General features: G+C 41.5%; 1 protein-coding gene across 11 annotated transcripts in view; it reads left to right on the top strand.

Moving 5' to 3' along the window:
* TBXAS1 (thromboxane A synthase 1) overlaps positions 1-20281 on the top strand; it is a 232432-nt gene that overhangs the window by 93154 nt on the left and 118997 nt on the right. For 10 of the 11 annotated variants that reach the window (XM_009465851.2, XM_087768217.1, XM_087768219.1 and 7 more), the window contains one exon: positions 12677-12773. In XM_009465851.2, the coding sequence (XP_009464126.2) occupies positions 12677-12773 (97 nt within the window). Of the gene's footprint in view, positions 1-12676; positions 12774-14145; positions 14237-20281 lie in introns of those variants that run through there. The other variant, XM_087768226.1, reaches the window with a different exon arrangement.

Genomic DNA, 20281 nt, shown 5'->3' with positions numbered 1-20281 from the left:
CCAGTAGGAAATAAGCTATGCATGGGGCAGGAGAAAGAGAAAGTAGGTCTACAAGTGCAGCACAGAGGCAAATGTTAAAATAGGTCAGATGGTAACGTAATGTCACATGGAAAGGTATTAGACGTTAAAAATTAAATTATTTTCAATTAAAATAATTCTGATTTTTGAGGCAGTGAAGTGTATTGCAAAATGGGAAGATTAATACTTAAAGTACTTAAACTTATTCATACTACAGACCCAACTTTTCTCCCGCATCAGTGGCGTTTTATTTGCTTTTGCCCAATAACTAACACAATTGGATTTTCATCAGCAGTGAAGAACAGAATCAAGTTTGTGAAAGTACCATAATTTTCCTCATATTGTTTCCTTAGAAAAATATTTAAACAGATACACAGTTTGTATGCCTTCAAGTAGACACTGATATCCCTTTGATACACCACTGTGTTTATACATACTCACAGGACTGCTCTGGGCATTGCGTTCAGCGTATTTACCCATCCCGTGCCTCTTTTGAGCTTGCCATTTTGAATATTGCATTTCTGCAGGCAGCTGTTTACATGATTTGCTCCGGCTGGCACCCCCAAAATCCGCAGGCTGTCCTTGCCTGCCGCCTCCTGCCGGAGGAGTCGAAGCAGCGGATTGCGCTGAGGTCAGGCAATGAGCGGGTGTTGCTGGCAGCGCTAAAACTGCCATGCAGGCAGACTTGCATATTTAACTGTAAGGTCTCTGCTGGATTAAATCGGCTTCAGGTGAGGAGAGCACGATCAATAATTACAAATATTAAAATGGTGCCTTCTCTTGCTTTCCTACCTTTTTCCTCTTCCTTCTTTGCCTACAGGACATGAAGCATCTGAATCCCCCAGACGATTGCTCATGCATTTACATTTTCATTTGCTTGGTTTATAGCAAGATTGTTCCAGCTTTTGGGAGGGACAGCTACCAAAGACGTACAGGCACTGCCATTGTGTTTTATTGTTCCAGTCCATTTTTCCCTGTGAATGCAGGTGGGAGTTTTTCAACGGGTTGGTTTTGTGTTTTTGCTTTCTCTTTCTTTGAAGCATTTATAACCCTTTTATTGTCAGTCTTCAGTCATTTTTGATAGATCAATATACTTACTTCAGTGATGGTTCATCCTACGGTTGTGCTTGTATTTTCTTTTTTTTTTTTTTTTTGCTTTGTTTATAGGGGTTATGAATTGATTCAGTGGGTTGTATCTCTGCTATACCTCTGTCGTTGAGTGAGGAGCAAGTTGCTTGATCTTGCCCCAATACCTGTATATTTAGAAGTAATACGAAGTGTTTACATTGGTCTGCTTTCAAATCTACTTGTTTTCCCTTTTTTCTAGGTAGACTTTGAGCAATTAAAAATGCAATTTATGGTTCAGAAATGTTCTCCTCAGAAATCCTAAGTACAGCTGCTGGTGTTTCATGTACGCTCAACTGTTCGGAGGGAAGGCCTCTAGGAAACTGCTGCAGCAGGCTCCAGAGATCCAGAGGGTTTGGGGAGTAACATAGCAAAGCGGTATTGGACGATAACATTTACTCGGACGACTCAGAAATGAGGCAGGTCCACAGGGGTCCTGAGGTCTTTAGCCAAGCAGCTGTGACCAAGTCAAAGAGGAGAAATTCTTGAATCTACATCTCAGTCATGTCCCCAGGCAGCCAGATGCAGGCTCGGGACAGCTGTTTAATGCAGCTGTGAAGAGAGCTCAAACGTGTGCAATGCACATGTGGGAATCGGGTGCCAGTGTTGGTGTGATACGCTGTGCCCTGGCTTGCCATCAGAAGAAGGAGGTGGGTGAACAGGACCCGCTGCTCCATGGTGAAAGCATACGTCTGTGAAAGAGGAGAGGGCTAAAGGTACTCTTCCATCCTTGAGGATTTGGGTTGTTTCAGGATACAGTGATGTATATGCCATTTGTTACACAATTGCCCTCTTCTCCCCCACAAAAAAAAAGGGAGCAGCAAAAGAAGCGTGTTTGTTACAGCAGATAATATGTACAATGTGTTAAATGGAAAATAGGTCAACTAGGCAGTGACTGTTTGAAACGTGATCTGTGACTTATGACTGTGCATTAAATATTGGGAAAAATCCCTGAACGTGCATGGATTTCAGTGAGGTTTTATAATTTAAACCAGGTGAGCATATTAGCTGTTTGTAGGATGTTATCCCCATAGTTGCCGTACATAGAGCCATATACATCCTGTTTTTCAGTACGTCCGTTTTTAGGCTGAAATAATTTGCCATGTTATGAAAGTCGTGATTCAATTACTTCTCAGTGGCGTGTTGTCCATTTATAACAGCAGATTTTCCTGGAAATCGTTACTTTGGAGTGCCATTGTCAGCTGTACACATCACTCCTGCTCCTCTTGTCCTTTGTGGTGCAGATTTGCCCGTTGTTGTTAGTGAGGATGTTACCGCTGATACACAAGCTATCAGTTTTTTCCATTCTTTTCTTTCTTTTCTATCTCTGTTGAATTGCAGAGATCTTTGTCTTCTGCGTGGTGCACTGGAAGAGGTTAGGAAATTTATCATGGTTATTTTTAATGGGTTTTTAAAGTCCAGCACGACACAGATTGAATTGATTCAGGAAAATTTCCTGGAGCTGCAGCTTTTTTTACTATTAAAAATATTTTTATCATTGCAATTTTTCTGTAAGAAAATACATCTATTTTTTCCTTCTAGTCGTACAACAAAGCCCTGCTTTCTAATGTTTCCACATGGTCAGATATTAGCCATTTCCCTAGATAATTTAGTTTGGTCATGTGTACGGCTAGCATTTTTATTATAAAGAATTCTGCTAGTGGTTTCACGATAAATGCATAAAGCATTGGAAAATGACTTTTATTGGGCTTAGTGTGCATTTAATAGTGCATTAACAAAATCAAATTATTTCGCATGTGTGTGTGTAGATCTTAAGAATGTATAGAAAAAGTACACGCTACCACTACCATAGGTATGCAAGGATTTTAAAAAATGAATCTTTCCTGTGTGCATTTTGTGTGCTGTAGCATAAAAAAGTACATTCCCAGGAGCTCAGTAGGTGGTTACTATCCTTTTTTTCTTTGTCTCAACATATTTTTTTAAGGCAGATCAGGAAAGAAAAGCAAGTCCCAATGACAGTCCCCCTCGTGGCCAGTCTGGCAAACCGTTACTTGCCTGAGTAAGGCTGTCCAGTGTTGGCTAGGATCTGTGTCTTTATTGCATGCAAACCAGATGAATGGGTTGCCCATTGCTTCCCACTTATGAAACCCTGCTTTCATTTGCTTAAACTTCAGATATCTTCAGGCTGGTAGCCATGACCAAGTCAAAGTGACTTGTTTCTTATTCAACAAAACAATGTATGCATGTGTAGTTATGTAAAACTCAATTTGGCTTACTCATTTCATCATGTTGTGTTTATGATCCAAAAAATCAGTCAGCATATTTAGTCCTATCTATTATTGAGGAATTAACATACTCTAATATTAAGACAGTATTATTTCAGAAATGCATGCATCTGCATTAACATAAACAGAGCAAAGGAATAAAAAGGGATGGTGTGCAATATATTGTAACTCTGTCATTGATTTAAGATCAAAATGCCAGTAAGGAGGAGTAGACTGAAAAAAAAATTATGTATATGTTTATTTCAAACACATGCAAAAATAAAATATTGTATCATCCACCACTGCTGATCGTATTTACAGGAGGCAGATGAGCTGTCTTGCCTACGAAGAAATCAAAGATAAAGTGCAGAATTAAAACAAACAGAAACAGCCTACTGATTTTGAATGCCTCTGTTCTGAATGCCTGTTTTGAAGATATGTATGAGGACATGACTTTTCAGCAGATAGAGATACTCAGTGTTTTCTGAAAGCCTTTTCTTCCTTCAGGGCTAAAATGGCTAACCAAAACCGGAGATGTGAAAAACTCTAGTCATGCTTGAGTCCTGGCCGTGATAAGTAAGGTATATATGAGATGAAGGTTGCAGAAATGCAGGCTTATGAATGGCTTTTCTTTGTACCCCGATGTCAGGTCTCAGGGAGGAAAAATAATACAAAGCTCAATTTTATTGTGGTCAGAAATGCTTTATGAGAGGCAGAAGTCAGATCACATGGGTTTTGTTTTAGTCATCTTGAAGTGTGTTTGCTTATATGAAGTTTAGTGGTGGGCGTGTAACTAGCAACTTTATTACACTTGGGGTTTTATTATAGTCAACCTGCTTTATAGCTTGCTGTATCTTGCGATGTCATAGTATCACAAATTATATTTAAATCCTTTGACCTCCTTCCTGTTTCATTTTCTCCGTATGGTTGCACATATGCTTCTCCTCTTTTTATGCCCTGTCCCCAAATTTTCCTTGGAGCCTGCACCACGACACGCACATGCTTTCCTGCTTTCTGGGACACTGAGGATCCTCCCTGGCTTCGCGGCCGCCCATTCGGATGAGTCCCCCCTGCTTCGCTAGAAAGCACGCTCCTCTTCTATGTGTTCTCTCAGTCATATTATCCGATGTAGCATCACAGTCATATCCCTCATCTTCTTCAAGTGCGCTGCTCTGTCTCCATTTATCTTGTACGAAATGGCTGTAGCCCTGCCACGGTAATACTGCCCGTTGTTTCCCAGAAATTGCTTACCTGTCTGTCAAGGGAAGCTGCTTAGAGCTCCTGACTAGAAATCAGGATAAGCACTCAGCAGATCCCTCTCCCTCCCTTACGTGGAAAAAAAAGATGGCGAAAAGGCTGCCCTTGTTTAGCGTGAGTAACATTGTCTGCTTATCCTCCTCAGCCATCTCGTAGCGTTTTTTTTTTTTTTTCCACTGCACTGATAAAAATAGGTAGCGCTGTTGAATATAAATAATAGACTCATACAAATCCATACAAATGAACACTGTGTAGATGGTAGCAAGTAAAGTTTTGAGAGACAGAAATTTTGCTATCTCCCAGAGGTAGCCTTCCCTAGAAATAGTCATCCAGTGTTCTGGAAATAGTAACCTGATGTTTTTTCTCTCAGGGTATGGCAAAGGAGTACTTTGGTAGTGAATTAGGTGCAAAGAGCCCGAGATGAGACTGCTCTCATGCGGCGTCTTGCAAACCCACAGCAAGGCCGGGCACAGAAATGTGCTGAAACCCACAGGAAATGTCTGCTGCACCATCACATGAGGTCAGGCAGGCATACTGTGCTTTAACGAGCACAGACAAAACAAGCTTTGGTGAAAATGTCACAGTCTAAACACGGGTAACAAAACACAGACTAATACAGTCCAAGCTTGGTGGGAAACACCATGGGAAAAGATTTAGAAACCTTCTTCTGGTTGTCTTGCTGAGGTGAAGAGCTATGAGCGCTTTCAGTGTCACTCAGTAGCAATAGCACCGCACACCCAGGCAGGAGGAGCGACTGGTTTCTTATTAATATCACAGTACTTCTCATTTCCAGTTGCATCCTATAAAAGCAGTACCCTATTTACAGCTTTCATTTAGCATTAATGAAGTGGAATACTGATGTAGCTAATCAGCGCTAGCGGTATGATGCAAGCACACGGAGCGGCGGTGGTGGTGGCAATCATCTTAGCCCAGTTGCCAGGATAAAAATAACCCCTGCCAGCCCTGGGAAGCGGCAGCTCCCCAGCTGTGGAGGAGCACAGCCCAGGATCCTGCGGCTCCATGCTGCCCTGGCACCCGGCTTCTCCTGCAGCCCACCTGGAGCAAGAAAAGAAACGATTCTGTTATCTGTGTCCATCCCCTTTGCCGCTTCTCTTCCCAACCCCTGAACATGGGCATGAGTTTTTGTACAGGTACTTGAATCTGGACTCAAATTTCTTCAGAAAACCAAATGGACATAGATTGCCAAATATGTATAATTCAGAGGTGGTTTTTTTTTTTCTCTCTTCATGGCACTTTGTGAGCTTAATTTAATCCCTGTCATTCCTTATATGTGGGTAAATGTCATCTACTTCATTTCATGAATGAATTAACACAGCCATGCAGAGTCTGCATCTCCTGAACTGCTCGCTTGGAAGGGGGAAGGGATTAGTAAATGTGTGTGACACCCTCAAGTTGCTAAACCCCAGCGGGGGTTAGAGATGCCCAGAAACAGATCTCGTTTGTGCCCTGGTGTAAGATACTTTAAAGACTCTACCAGCTCTGTACCTTGTAATGGCCCCAATCAGCTCTCCTCCTCCTCCTTATCGTCAACCCTAAATATACCATGAGTCTCTCACTGCACCTGACAAGGGAGGAGCTCCTTTAAAAATAGCTGTGCTTTTAGTGGTGGGGAGAATATAAATAATCCCGGAATTTTCTTCCTTTTTTGATACTTCCTTAAGCACATCAGAAAGCAGAGGTCTTTTGGCAAGGTGCAAGTTTGAGATAGCGCAAAGGTTCTTGGTATGTAGAAGATAGCATTTTTAATCCCGGGTACGTGGACAAAGAGGTGGATGCATAGCAATAGAGTGTGGCACAGAAAGTGTGCGGGAGTGTCTGGGCATCTTGTTACATGATATTTTGAATACAGTCAGGAATTAAATTAATAGTTCTATGTGCTTATTTTAAAGCTTTCACGACATGAAAAGAGGCGTAGTTCATCGAAAAAGGAAACGAGGAACAATTTATTCTTAAATAGAAATCACTGTGGCCATGTCTTATTTTTCATGAATTTACACAATGGGTTGGATTAGTCTCTGGCTGAGGCATATTGGCAGAGCTGTGCTTTGAAACTTTTCTCTGGACCTGAGCCTGCTCAGTGCTACCGGGCCTTCATTTTCACGTGCAATAAGTTCACCTGTTTCTAGGGTGTTGCGTGTGTGGTGGTGTTTTTGTTTTGTTTTGTTGTTTTTTTTTTTCTTTACATGGTAATGTGCATTTCTCGGTTCTTTAACCTGAAGATACTCAGCTTGTCAGTGTTTTATAAAAATAGTCCAGGAAGGCACCCTGCCAGCTAGAGTCACAGCCCGGGATGCAGGAGAAGTGGCACAGGAGTTAGCTCCCGACTTTCCAGCAGACTTCCCCCTGCCTGAAGAAAGTTGATGTGGGATTTCCAGGTGTACATGGCAGCCGAGGAGCTCTGCTCCCACAGGGAGTCAAAAAAAAAAAAAAAAAAAGGTGATTGCTGGCAGTTCCCGTGTACCTGCCTGTGTCCCGTTCCCTCAGCTGGAAAATGGAGGACGTTGTTTGTTTTCCCCACTGTTTGTCGCTCCAGGTTGTTTAAATTGTAGACTCTGCAGGCCTAGAATAAGCCTCCTACTTATGTATAACTCCTGCCAAATTAGGGCCCGGGGACCTTGGAGGCCTCTAGCTGCTAATATAACACAAATAATAACGGGTCTCATGGTATGTTATGTATCGCTTAGTCCTACAGAGTCTGAATTGCCTGCGAGGGCTGGAAGGGGACAGTGCTCATGACAAATCAATTTGCTGACCTCTGAAATAATTAAGCAAGTAACACCAGGTTTGAGTCCTATTTTAAACAACCAGTGCGCTATTGGTTTTTTGCATTTCTCTGCCTGCAGTGAACAGGTGTCTCTAAACAAAAGACGCAAAGTGATCGAGGAACTTTTTTATAAGGAAATGTCTCCTAAGAAAATTAGCCTTTTCCCCTGTATTTCTCTCTTTGCATACCTCTCCTTTTTTCCTTTTTTTTTTCTTTTTTTTGCTCTTTGCTCTTCCCTGAGGAAGATAGGGATAATAACATTTTCTATTTTCATTTAGCTTTCCAGATGATCTTTGTGTATTGTGCCAGACTGCAGCATAGAAAACAAAGCCTTGTTTATTGCCTAACAGCATATATGTGTTTTATGATTAATGTGATATGTTTGTAATACATGGGACTGATAATAGATAGGGAGATCAAAGTCTTCTGTGAATTGACAGCAGCACTATAAACAAGGTGAAAGGTTTGCAGGTGTTTCCCACACAGGTGTTACACAAAAACATATGGCCCTTTGCCATGATGTACTGCGTCCACACTCCATCTTTTCCTGTGCAGCAAGGCAACATTGCTGTGAGCTTTGCTCAGAGAGCACGTCTGTGGCTCAGGACCTGGGGGATGCTGTCGGCAGCAGATGACGGTGCAGTGTGACCAGAGAGATTTTGGGGGCACAGAAAGGATAATGCTAAACTGGTCCTTCAAATAAAAAATAGCTAATTGATCCATTACATCGCTTGAGAATGGAAATCTGCATTCCGGGGCAGGGGGTGGGGGGGTGGAACGGGGATGGTCCCAGGGGTCCCTGGCGAACATTGGAAAGGGAGATGGAGTGCTTGGGTGTTCCAGGAGGGATGAGGCAGTCCAACCTGCCTCTTGTCCCACTGCTGCTACCTCAGCTTATGGTTGGGCTCAGCAGCTCATCTCTCAGGCATCTCTTACCTCCATGGGTAACTTCTGTGGCCATGGCCATGGCAGGCACAGGTATGGGTTGGGACACCTGGGCTGCATCTCTGCAGAAAGCAATGGTGAGGCACACGCAAAACAGCAGAGATCATTGCTGCTTATTCTTGCCAATAAAAGAAAAGCTGCGTTTACTAAATGACTAAATATTTGCCAAGAGGACCGCAACATCCTGGGTGAAACCTGGAAACGAGGCAAGTCTCTGTCCCTTTCATTAATTGCCCTAAGAGCAGTGCTTGTCTGCTCTTATGAACCAGACTGCTGCAGTCGAGTGTGTTGGGTGATTGTAGCCTCTTAAGTTATTAAAACACTCTGAATGCAGATTGACTTCTTTTGCTCGGTATACTATAACATAACCACCCCCTTGACCTGTGAGCCCTTTGGTAAAGACACTGGTGGGCAGCCTGCCTTTTCTGTAACTTCTGGGAGTAAATCCATGCCCTCTGTCAAATGCTTCTGAAAAACATTTTGCCTGGCCTTCCTGGGGATGGTGCAGCACACGGCTGCCCGCTTCTGCACCGGCAGCCCACTGGGGCGATGGCTCGTTGTCCACCCTTTCATCTGCTGGAGGAAGTTAACGCTGTCCTCGTGCTGTTGATGTACTGGTACCAGGTCTTTCCTGTCTCACCTTCCAATGGAGCTAAAGCTGCTGGTCTAAAACTGTGGATTTTTTTCTTTCTTTTGGAGGGCTGCAATTTAAACTGAAATTTAGTAGAAATTGCCCTAATGGCATCACTTAAATAACTGAGGTCTCATCTACACTTGAAAATTACATTCATGCATGGGTCATGAAATTTATTTTTACTGGTATGGCAGCGTGACAACAGATTCCCACGTGGACAGAGTTGCATTGCTCTGAGGATGCCATAACAGATTCACACGTTCTTGTTTCTGTGCAGGAGCGAGCTAGATAGTCACGAGTGTTTGTATTATACCCCGAATGCCCTACATGAAAGTATGACAAAGGGTTGGGTCAAGCAGTGTAATGGTACTGTATCACTGTAGTCAAAGGTAGGACTTTTGTGTGTGGGCAAGCCCTGTGAAAAGATTAACCTAGAGAAAGTTAATAAAAAGTGCTGTCCTAAATTATTCATGAATCCATTTGTAATGCACTTGCTGGGAGGCTTTTGTTTTTCTCAAACTCTTATTTATTAAAATCTGACAAGAATATCGGGTTTTGTTCAATAATAAATCTAAGTCTATGTGAGGCTAGTGATATCCTTATGTAGTAATACAGAATCAAAATGAAGTTACATGGCAGGGGTGAATATGTTATTTACTTGGGAAGAATAGATTATTGTTCATGAGGATTTTATCTTTTACTTGCCATTCTGGAACAAGTAAAAAAAAAAAAAAATCTAGCTGAGAGATATCCTCTTGGTTTGTGATCAAGGCCTTGATCCTGTAAAGGATTTTAAATATGTTAAAACTTAGTTAAGCATATTTCTGGTGGCTTTGCAGGTCCTGGACCTGTGTTTGCTAAAAGAAATAGCTCAGATGATCTTGTTTCATACTTAGATGTTATTGTCATTTTTCCTTAACTTCAGGGGAAGATCATGGAAGTTATGCTCCTAGCCTGTGGATTTTGACTTTCAAAGCATGTCCATATGCACCCTCTTTTGCTCGTGTCCTAGAAAAGGTTAGAAAGATTATATACAGAAAGTAGGAGAATGGAGAAAAGCCAGGGAGAGAGCTTTTACTGTTTGGGATACAATAAAAGATGGTAGTCTGTGTGTACTTTACAGTAGTCATTCCTTAAAAGCAGGCAGAACTTTGCTTAAAAAGCAATTTAAGATATTTTTTCCAGTATTTTCAGTTTATTAATTTTAGGAGATTTTTTTCCTTTCTAGTCTTTCTCCTTCTCTGACCTTATTTATAACTGGATAAGGAAAGGAAAAGCAGATGCCTATAGATAGAAAGTTAGAGAAGAGTAAATAAAAAAGAAAGAGCTTAGCTGTGGAAGCAGAACTGGGAGTTTGGGTGACTGGTCTGAGTTGGAGGATGATGAATAGATTTGTTTGCATAAACTTGGCTTGTGAGTCACTTTCTCATAAAAGCAGCTTGAGTAGGAGATGCTCCTGTCCCAAATTTTAGTCCTGAATGCTTTCAAGCACGAAGTGCACTGTGACATACGGTCTCCGACTGCGAGTACTGTCCTGTTATTCCAGTGGACTGGAGCTGGAGCTCTGCAACTTCCCAAGTTTGAAATAAACTAGAAGCGTCTCACCCACACACACACATGTGCTTTGCATGCTATATCGTGTGCTGCCTCTTGGTGGTCAGGGTTAAGCTGTCTGGGTAGACATAATCACCTTCTGATTCAGATTTGGAATCTGGTGTTAGGGATTTGGTCCCTATGGAAAGCTGTGTGTTGGAGGACCATTAGTCACTAACCATTAAATGAGACAAGGAACTTGATAAACTTGGAGAGGGGAAAAGAAAAGCAAGATGTGAGCGTGAGAGGTCAGTATTCATGGCTGATCGCCCTGGGTAGGTTTGGAGCGGCACAGGTCTTTGCCTTGGGAGCTTGCTTTGCCTCTCTAATGCCAGAGAAATTGTATAAAGTACATGCAGAAGGGGCATGTAGGGCATTATCCTCTTTTGCCAAAGACTGTGATCAAAGCACTCTTTAAAATGAGGCCTCAGCTCTTTCTTATGCACCTATTAGGATTCTGAAGAAAAGTTTGACCATTAACAGACAGCTGCTTTGCTGTGGTTTACCTAAGTGGGAGAGGTGAAAAAGGTTTATTTTAATAGAATGTACAACCTGTATCTAAGGTTCAAGTGGAGCCTGTGGGTTGCATTTGGGAAATAACAGTTCCCTCTTGAAACCCACCAGAGAAGAAAAGAAGATCTCTTCCTTCCTGAAGAAAATTATTTTCTTGTTCTTCTCTGCCATTTGTTTGTTATGAGTTTTGGTGGTATGGGGGTCAAGGTGGACTGTGAAACCCTGCTTTGGAATCAAGATATTTGTCTGACTTGTTTGCCCCTGGTGAAATCAGTGCTGCTGCAGCTTCATTGCCATGGGAACCTCCAGTTACTAAATTTAATTCAGCCCAGGGTTTGCTTGTCTATTCTGTTGCTGCAATGTAGACAGGTGATAAGCAATATATTGATACTAAGCTATATCATACCAAAATGATTAGGCATCAATATTACCACGGTATTGCAGCATCTGTGGTATTGCTCTTGTGTTCTGCTCTGAGCTGCCTGGCCCTCCTGTGCCTACCTCCAGCCTCCTCTCACTCTCTCCTGGCAGAGCAATGGCAGCGCTGCCTGCATAGTCTTTCTGGTCCAGCAATCGGCAATCTTTCTGGTCCAGCAATCGGCAAAGGTAGGGACTGCAGGCAACCTCTGCTTGCTGGTGGTACTCCTTCCTCCCCTTGCAGAGCAGCCAAGCATGGAGCGCCCATGGGCCTTGGGGGGAATGCTGCTGGAGAAGGGAGCTCTGCACGCCTAGGAGTTGTGGGGTTGGGGTGGGTTCCAGTACCTCTGCGGCATCCACAGTGGTGTGAAGTCCCCCAAGGACAGACCCTGGCTCCAAAGATTAGGTTAAACTGGAAGCGGGAAATAGAGGGTGTGCAAGCAGAGAGTGAGAGACCCCAATCACCCAGTCTTCCTCCAGGGTTTTATTAATTTCTTTATGCTTGGTGGACCTTTTTTTTTTTTCCTTTTTTGTGTTTTGTTTTGTTGTTGTTGTTTTTTTCTCTCATTGGTGTTATGTAAGTTTCAGGTGATATCTGTTAGGTGGCCATGTTCATGGTAATGCAGAGCCTGGGCTCTGAGATGCACTCTATTCCAGTGCTAGTGGAAGTGGTGGAAGTGTGCCTGTACTGCAGCCATGCTGGGGCTGCTTCTGGAAAGGCTCATAGTAGACAGGGCTTTGCCATGGAAAGACATTTCATGTGTCTAACTGCAGGATAATTGATTATGTAGGTCTTTCATGATTGTTTGGGTTGTTGGTTATTAATGTTTTGCTGCTCTGTAGTTTGGTTTAGTGATACTACACCACTTAGTACAGAATTCACGGTGAGCATAGAGTGTGTAAACCTGTATGTTAAAATGTTGGCTGAGTATCGATTAATCAGTAAAAGGTTTTAAGCTGTTTCCTTTAAATTCCAGGACCATGCATCTTAATTTAATAGTTGAGAGGGATGGGGAAAGATACTGATTTACCCAAGGGAATATATTTTCTGTGATATTTGTTCATGGCAAGTGTTTTCAAGCCAACAGAGGTATTTTAGGGAAGGTGATGGTTCTCTGGTTGATGTTATCTGCTAACATGACTCTCTGCTTTCTTTCTTTGTAGGTACTACATTGGTCGCCAGATGTTTGTGGTGGTCTCCACACCAGAGATGATCAAGCAAATCTTAGTGACAGACTTCAGTAACTTCACCAACAGAACTGTAAGTAGATAGAAATGTTGGCTTTGTGGATGGAGGTGGTTGTACTGTTACTTTAAGCTCAGACCAAAAGTGACTGCGAGGGAGCTGGAAATAGAGACGGGGGAAAAGTACAACATGGTTCAATGAAACTTGAAGGTATATAAACTCACTAAATGCATTTCAAAGACTCCTTCTGCCAGGACAATCTGAGGATGAAAGAGAATGTCCTTAAAAGAGATACAATGCCCTTGTGACTGAGTTACCAGATGGATGCTGAAGAAAGAGGCTTTCAATATCCAGTTTTGCCACTGACCTCCTGTGAAATCCTGGGAAAAATCACTTAGTAGCTCTTTTCCTTGTTCTCGATCTGTAACAAGGGGACAGTGTTATTTGCTTTCTCCCACCCATGGTCTGTTTTGTGTTTTTAGACTTTCTAAGGCAGGAGCAGGCTGCTTGGGACAGGGACATGCCTCCTGCAGCTAACGTGTGTTGCTTTGTCATACTCACTACTCTGAAAATAACAAGTAGCAAAGAATGAATTTGGGGTTAGCAAGGACTTACACATATGCTGTTTGTTACCTATTTTACATATCTATATACACATATATATTAAAAAGCTCTTTTTCAAGTACTGGCTAGAACAAATCATGAGGGGAGAATGGCCAGAGGGGTAGTAAAGATTTCTAGCAGTTCCTCAGCATTTTACAATTAAATACTGTCACTGTGACCACACACTGCCTCAGTGCCATCCATTCCCTGCTTCCTCCTGGTCCTTCTGTATGCTCAAACCTGCTCAAATAAACTCACATGTATTCAGGAGGGTTGTTTGTGCCCCCAGGAAAAATTTCATCTCTGATCAGCTGTCTGGCTCCTCTGCCCCTCTGATCCTCTCTGCAACCAGACAGTCTGTTTGCAGACTGCTTGTCTCCTTTGCTTACTTCTTTTGGTACATGAAGTTCATCTTGTGACTACCTGTATCTTATTTAATAACCACTTGTACCAGTCACCCTCCGTTCTTCCTATAACTCACATCTGAATGGAAGAGTCCTGGTGTGCAAGCATCTTAGGCTGAAGTTGTTGTGTGTGGCAAAAGTCTTTTCCCCATTTTCTCTATATTTGAAGGAATTTTCCACCCCCAAGCAGGAACCCTGTTTCTTCCTGTCTATAACTTTCCCATGCTTTTCTCCGGTATATTTGATAGGAATAGACTGTACCCACTATTCATAGCAGTAACTGGTACCCAAATAACACCTCCCTGTAATTAGAGAGCATTCCTTTGAGGGTACATTCAGATATTTGTTTTGCTCTTAATTTTAGTCAGCCTTGTCATTTGAATATATCTGTCTGTGCATTGTCACCCTTCTTATTTGGCAAAATTTTTCTTTCTCTCCAGGTTTTTATGGTCACAGGTTTATCTCTCTTTCTTGTGGTTGTACATCCGTCTGTCATGGTCTGTAACATTTGTGTTCCTCTCTAAAATGCAGGTAGGTCAGGTCACTATAGCCGGTCTCTCTCCCTTTTTTTCTTCATCAGGGATCTATTAGGTATAGCCATCTGTGTAGGTTCGTATCTTGCCCTTATCACTTGACTGTCCCGTGAACAATTTGTGGCTTTTCTGCACAACACCCTGCTTTATGGGTGAGGAACTGAGGCACAGACTGAGTGACATCCCTGCCACTAACCAGAAAGCCTGTGACAGAAGAGAATATTTAACTCCTAGCCCTCTCTTTAACAAAATGAACAGTTTCCCCCCTGTGCACTGTTGCTATTTCTGGCTTGCTTAATGCCCATGAGTCTAATTCAGATGTACTTGCTTCATCTTATGTGCTCTTATCTGCTTGTTCCATGGTCTTCTCACACAGCTGCAATATTTGAGCATTGTTATTTCTCACTTTCTGCTTTGTTCTCCCTGTTCCAGCCATTGCTTTTCACTTACTGAAGATAAGCAGCCTTCTGTTTCTGGGTCCTTCCACATCTAACCTGGGGATCTTTTTCCCCTCTTGAATTTTAATACTGGAAGCTACCTCTCCTCTTTAAATCAGAATCAGCTCTCGCCGTGAAGTGTTCGGCTGTCCTGTACACTAATGATTCTATATGAAAATAAATAATGCTGGATGGTATGTAATGAAGGCCAGTGGAATTTATTCAGATGTGATTTTGGTTGTATGTTAATAATGGTTGAAAGGTGAGAACGAGAAAAGCGCTTTAAAAGTAATAGAATTCTTTCTTCTCATATTGACTGAATAAATGTCAGTTTAAGACTTCTAATAGGGTTGCTTCTGTTTGTGTATTTTAAAATTACTCAAAGCAAGCTCCTCTACTTGCCAGTGAAGAATTCAAAATGCAAAATAGATCCCCCTACCTTGATTTACCCATTCCTTCCCCAAATGGTCTACTGATGAGTGGTTACAGAACTGACTTTGGAGTCAGTGCTGTTCACAAAGCTAGGCTAATATCTCTCAGTCCAGATGTGGCACATGCTTATTATTTCAACCCAAAGCCTTTTTTTTACCTTAAGAGTGTCAATCTTTAAGGCTGAGAAAGATGGGAAAGGAGGTGAGACCACTGAGTTTGGCCTTGGGAACAAGCCTTTTCTTCCCCGCCTCCCCAAATGCATTTCCAAAATCAAGATTTGTACCTCATCCACCAGAGGTGAAATGTGAGTTATCTAACCCAGAATGCCACAAAGAGGGATTATTCATCACACTCTGTAGCAGTTGTAGCAATCGTATGTTAACAAAGTGTCACTAAGTTGCAGGCTGAGCAGGACTAATTCTAAAAGCTGAGTGTATTAGGGGGTAGAAAAAGTTTATATTCCATGTTTAATTTGCTGTTCTTTCAATTAATCTTAAAATACCTATATATCAGAACAAAAGAATGGGAAATAGAACTTGTGAAGGGTTGCAAACAGTGGATGATGTACTTGGTAGAAGTGGATAAGATGATGATTCAGTGAACTCTGAGCTTTTATTAAAGCTGTCTATAATATGATGTCATGCCCTTGAGTGCTTGTAAGAAGAATGACCTTAATCTCGGATTGTGCACTTGCTGGCTGCTTGCTGGGAAGTCATCAGAAGACCTTCATGGAATCAGGGTGGTTTTAATCTGCTGAGAGGACTCTTTGGGAGCATCTTGTGTCCTGTCACCACATCCAGAGAGACCTGGACCACTCATACACTTCTCTCACATGGAACCTATCTGCTCACTCATTATATGGACAAAGTAGATTTTGCATGTGAAGAAAAGCCAAACTCCTGTTCATTTTATGCAATTATGTTTCACTTTGATATTATATATTCCACATCTTTACTATGAATATCTTTTGAATATTGCTGTAAAAAGCCTTTTAAGTTCCATTGCCCTCTTCTTTTGTTTCTGTGTTACTGATTAGTAATTCTTGCAACAGAAGTGTATGGTGACTGCAGATCAAATCTGCATTAAGGTTTACTTCCTCTTAAAACAAGCAACCAAGTCTAGCAAGCAGGGTGTTATTCCTCTGTAGGCATGGGGTATGTTTATTGTTAACTGTATAATCATAAGAAGGCAATAATGACATTCTACTTTCCCACTTAATTTTGACTTAAGGTGAGCATTGTAGCCATCTAAAAACAAAAATGTCTACTGTAATGTACCTTCATACTTGAGGCATATGAAGCCTTTTCCCTATGTTTTTAGTTATAGTTGAAGAAGAAAAGATGAAAATTAGCTTATAGATCTTCTGCCAAAAAATATGGAATTGATTTTAATTTAGGTTAACCATGGAAACCTCAGCCAGCATTCTAGGCAGGGCTGCGCTGCAGTAAATGATACCTTTTTCTCACAACTATGGTAAGTCGTCTCTTGAATAGAAGCTTTCTTTTAAGAGCACTAAGACCATTTTTAGTTGCATTACTGTGTTGTGAGTAAGATAGGTTTATGATGTTTGTTGCATTCTGCCAGGCAGGATAATGATACATAATCTGTTTTCAGATTGTTTTTTAATTTCTGCATTGAAAATTTGTTTTTGAATTAGTACTTGAGAATCATTAAACTGTATTTTTTAAAAATGTAGGATCAGAATGTTAAGATGGAGCAATGTGAAGGGAGATATTACCTGGTATGTAATTTAAATGATTCAGAAGTTGTAGGCCAAAGTATTTGCTAAAAATGTGGATCAGTGAGCCCAAAGGCAAAGGTAAGTACTGGCTAGTCAAAGTTTGTCAGGCTGCTGGAGTCAGTACTCTGCCAGGATCTATGTGGCTATCACAAGTGGAAACTAGTAGTTGATCTAGACCAAATCCTTAAATCTGCATGCCAACCAGCTGGAGGAGGGTGACATTTTAAAATACAAAAATCTACACCAGTTCCAATAGCTGTAAGAAAACATCACTGTTTTCTCATCAGGAGCTTTGCTGCTACTGTGGAAAGAGTAACAATGGATTAACAACAAATAATAATGAAGTGTTAAAAGTAAGAACAAAAATGTAGCATGGAAGTTGATATAACATGGCAGTACAAATTAATTCCTTGTATCCCTCTTGAAGGAAAAGACAGTTACCTGGGCTGGTTTTGTTTTTGCTTCTATCTGTCCTTTCCCTTCCCCTCCTCCTAGTTCATCTGTGTGGGACATGATTATTCTTTTCATGTGTAGAATTTGCCAAAGCTCTTGGCCTCATCTTTATTTCTCTAAATCTGTAAAGCTTCAGGCCTATCTGTGGCATTAAACAAATAAAATACAGCCACCAAATAGGAAGGAGCCCATTTTCTGCATCTTGTTCAGCTGTGGTCCAGACGGCTGCCATACCCCTGCATCGGCAGTTCTTTCTGGTCTCTTGTTAGAGGGCACAGTACTGGCAAGAAAAGTGTCTGTATATATTGCTCTGTCCAAAGGTCTATCCAAATTTGATACAAGATGCCCTCCAGAGGTCCCTTTCAACCTCAACCATCCTGTAATTCTGTGAATTTTGGGTCAGGCCCTCAGCCAGCATAAATCAGCATACTTCCAGTAACTTCAGACGACCCTACGCTGGCTGATAACAATTATGCATCTCCAGAGTGGGGCTGGGATGCACAAGTGCCTTCAAACAGTTCAGTGTGGTGCCTCAGGAACTGCCTCTGTGTGTGTGTGTATGTGTTCTTGGCCTTTTGCAAGTTAAGGGTCACTTGCATGTCTTGTGCAATGTCTTGATGCCTTCTGCCTTGATTTTTAGAGTACAAGCATTGTCCTGCTGATGTGCTGATGATACTCATTCAGTAAACAGTGGTAATTCAGTTGTGTATCCAAACCCATAGTCTGATCCAGTTTATGGGCTGGGCTGTTTCTTCAGCCCCTCTGTCGCAAATATGGTTTATTGTTTTGAAAAATAAACCCACTAACATATTCATTTGGAGACATGTCATGTAAAAATAGTTAAGGAATGAAAAGTTGTGTACTGTTGCCAAAAGATGTGTACATATGCTGTCTTGACCCTGTACCCTTGGTTGGTTTAGAAATGTTTCTTTTCTTCAAATTAAATGTCCTAGGATTATTTCTGGTTGTGTCAATGCCATCATCATCCTTTCAGGTGAATTTCTTAGTTTATTTCCAAATCGTTGCAAAGTGTGATGAACTCAGTTTGTAAACAGATGATGAGTGTGCTTTGTTAGAGGCTCACCTTCACATGGACGCGTAGTTTGGAGCACTAGTGACACACAGTATGATGATGGGTAAGTTAATATTTGGAAAATGATTCAAACAAATGAGAAAAAAAAGGTGAAATATAGATAATGAGATCTTCATTTTTCCACTCTTTAAAATGACTGTTCACATTATTCAATTGTGATATTTATTTTTAAAAACAAGCTGGTTTTTGTGGCAGCAGAGGGACAGAACGTGCTTTAAATTTGTTCACTACCCCAGTCTTTTTAGATATGTTTTTTCATTTTCCCATTCCTTCATCTTGTTTCGTCTTGGTTTTTGCTGGGTTCACATAGGACATGGAAGGTGACCAGCATAATGCTTCTGAAGCCAACATGTCCCAGGATTAGTTGTTACATCTGCATGTGTGCATGAGTGCGTGCTTGCATATTTGTATATATTTATGGATGCATACAGATGCACACATATTGATTTGGGGTCTCTGTGATTTGAGGAGGTGCTGAATCCTTAGTCCTCACTAGAGCCTCATGGACACTAATTGTGCCATATCTTACTATGGAAACTTCACAAAATGTGCCTCTTTATACATGCTGTGGCGACATTTCAGTTCCTGATGCAGCAAAGCCGTCACACCTGATGGCAGGCCGTGCCTTGAACATCCAGTTCCTTGTGATAGAGCTGCGATGTTCTCTCCTCCCTCCCTTTGTAGGACAGATTCAAGCAAGTGTCGATCCTGCCACATGTACAATAAGGCTCAGTCTCATTTTGCTGAGAATATTCAGTGCTTCCAAAAATCATTCTGTGCCTTAGGAGGATAAGTGAAAAGGTGTCCAAGCAGTGAATTTATTAAGATTTACTTTTTTGCCTAGCAGTTCTCTACAGCTGCTAGATCATAGTTGGTTTGAAATCTTGGCTGGTACAGCGTCATTATAGGAAGGGAATTATGCTAGCAGGGAATGCATTTGGGTGTATAGCACTTAACTGTTTAATATTAATTTGTTTGACTGCATATTTGTGGGTGCTGTTGTACAGCCATGTGAGCCCAGATGCCTGAGTGATTTTCCAGTGCCAGTCCCTGCCAGGGAGCTGAGCAAGGGCTTTTATCCTTGTTTTGACCTGATGGTTCTCACTGGGCTGTGCCGGAGCAGGAGCTCCTACGCTCAACAACCATAATGATTTATCTGCTTTCTTTCCCCAGTGTGCCTCCATGGCTGTCTTCTAGACATACTAGGATACCTTTCTAGCTTGGTCAAAGTATATGTAACTATTTTGCTGCCTTCTTTACCTGGTAAAGTAGCTTTTAATTCTGGATTTCTTTTTTTCTTTCCTCTTTTTGCTTTCAGAGCTTCAGTTAATTTTTCTGAGCAATTAAATCCAGCTTTGTTTAAATATTTTAAAGTAGCAGTGCATAGGCTTGCAATAGACACTTTAAAATTAAAATAATAAATATTGAGAGGGTCATTTCTTTCAGCCTGTGTATGTCTTTTTATGCATGCACAACAGATTGCCCCTTATTCCCCATATGCTGAAGCTAATAGCACAAAACTAATGTTGTCAAATGATCACTGCTATTGACTGTAAAATTAATCAGACTTTGGCTTCAGTTTGCCTTAAAGAAAGACTTGACATATTAGTAGACGGTGTTCTGGGAACCACCTGATCCTCTGAATCCCAGTGAGATGAAGTCTGGTTTTGTGATTAGGGCTCTAGGTTGGGATTTAGGAGCTCTGAGCTCAGTTTTTGGCTTTACTACAGAATTCCTGTGTTCACAAGGGCAAATAATTTAGGAAGTGCTTTGTCACCTTAACAAATGTAAAAGACTATGTTGGGAATTTCCAGCTGAACATTATCATTAGTGAATGTTAGTGCTTTAGAACTGATGGCAAAAGGTTGGGGTTTGGTTTACCTGTTA

Source organism: Nipponia nippon, unplaced genomic scaffold (assembly GCF_047370975.1).
Source record: "Nipponia nippon isolate SJK-2023a ecotype South Korea unplaced genomic scaffold, ASM4737097v1 scaffold_3, whole genome shotgun sequence".
Taxonomy (NCBI): domain Eukaryota; kingdom Metazoa; phylum Chordata; class Aves; order Pelecaniformes; family Threskiornithidae; genus Nipponia; species Nipponia nippon.
This window is presented reverse-complemented; position numbering and strand designations above follow the sequence as displayed.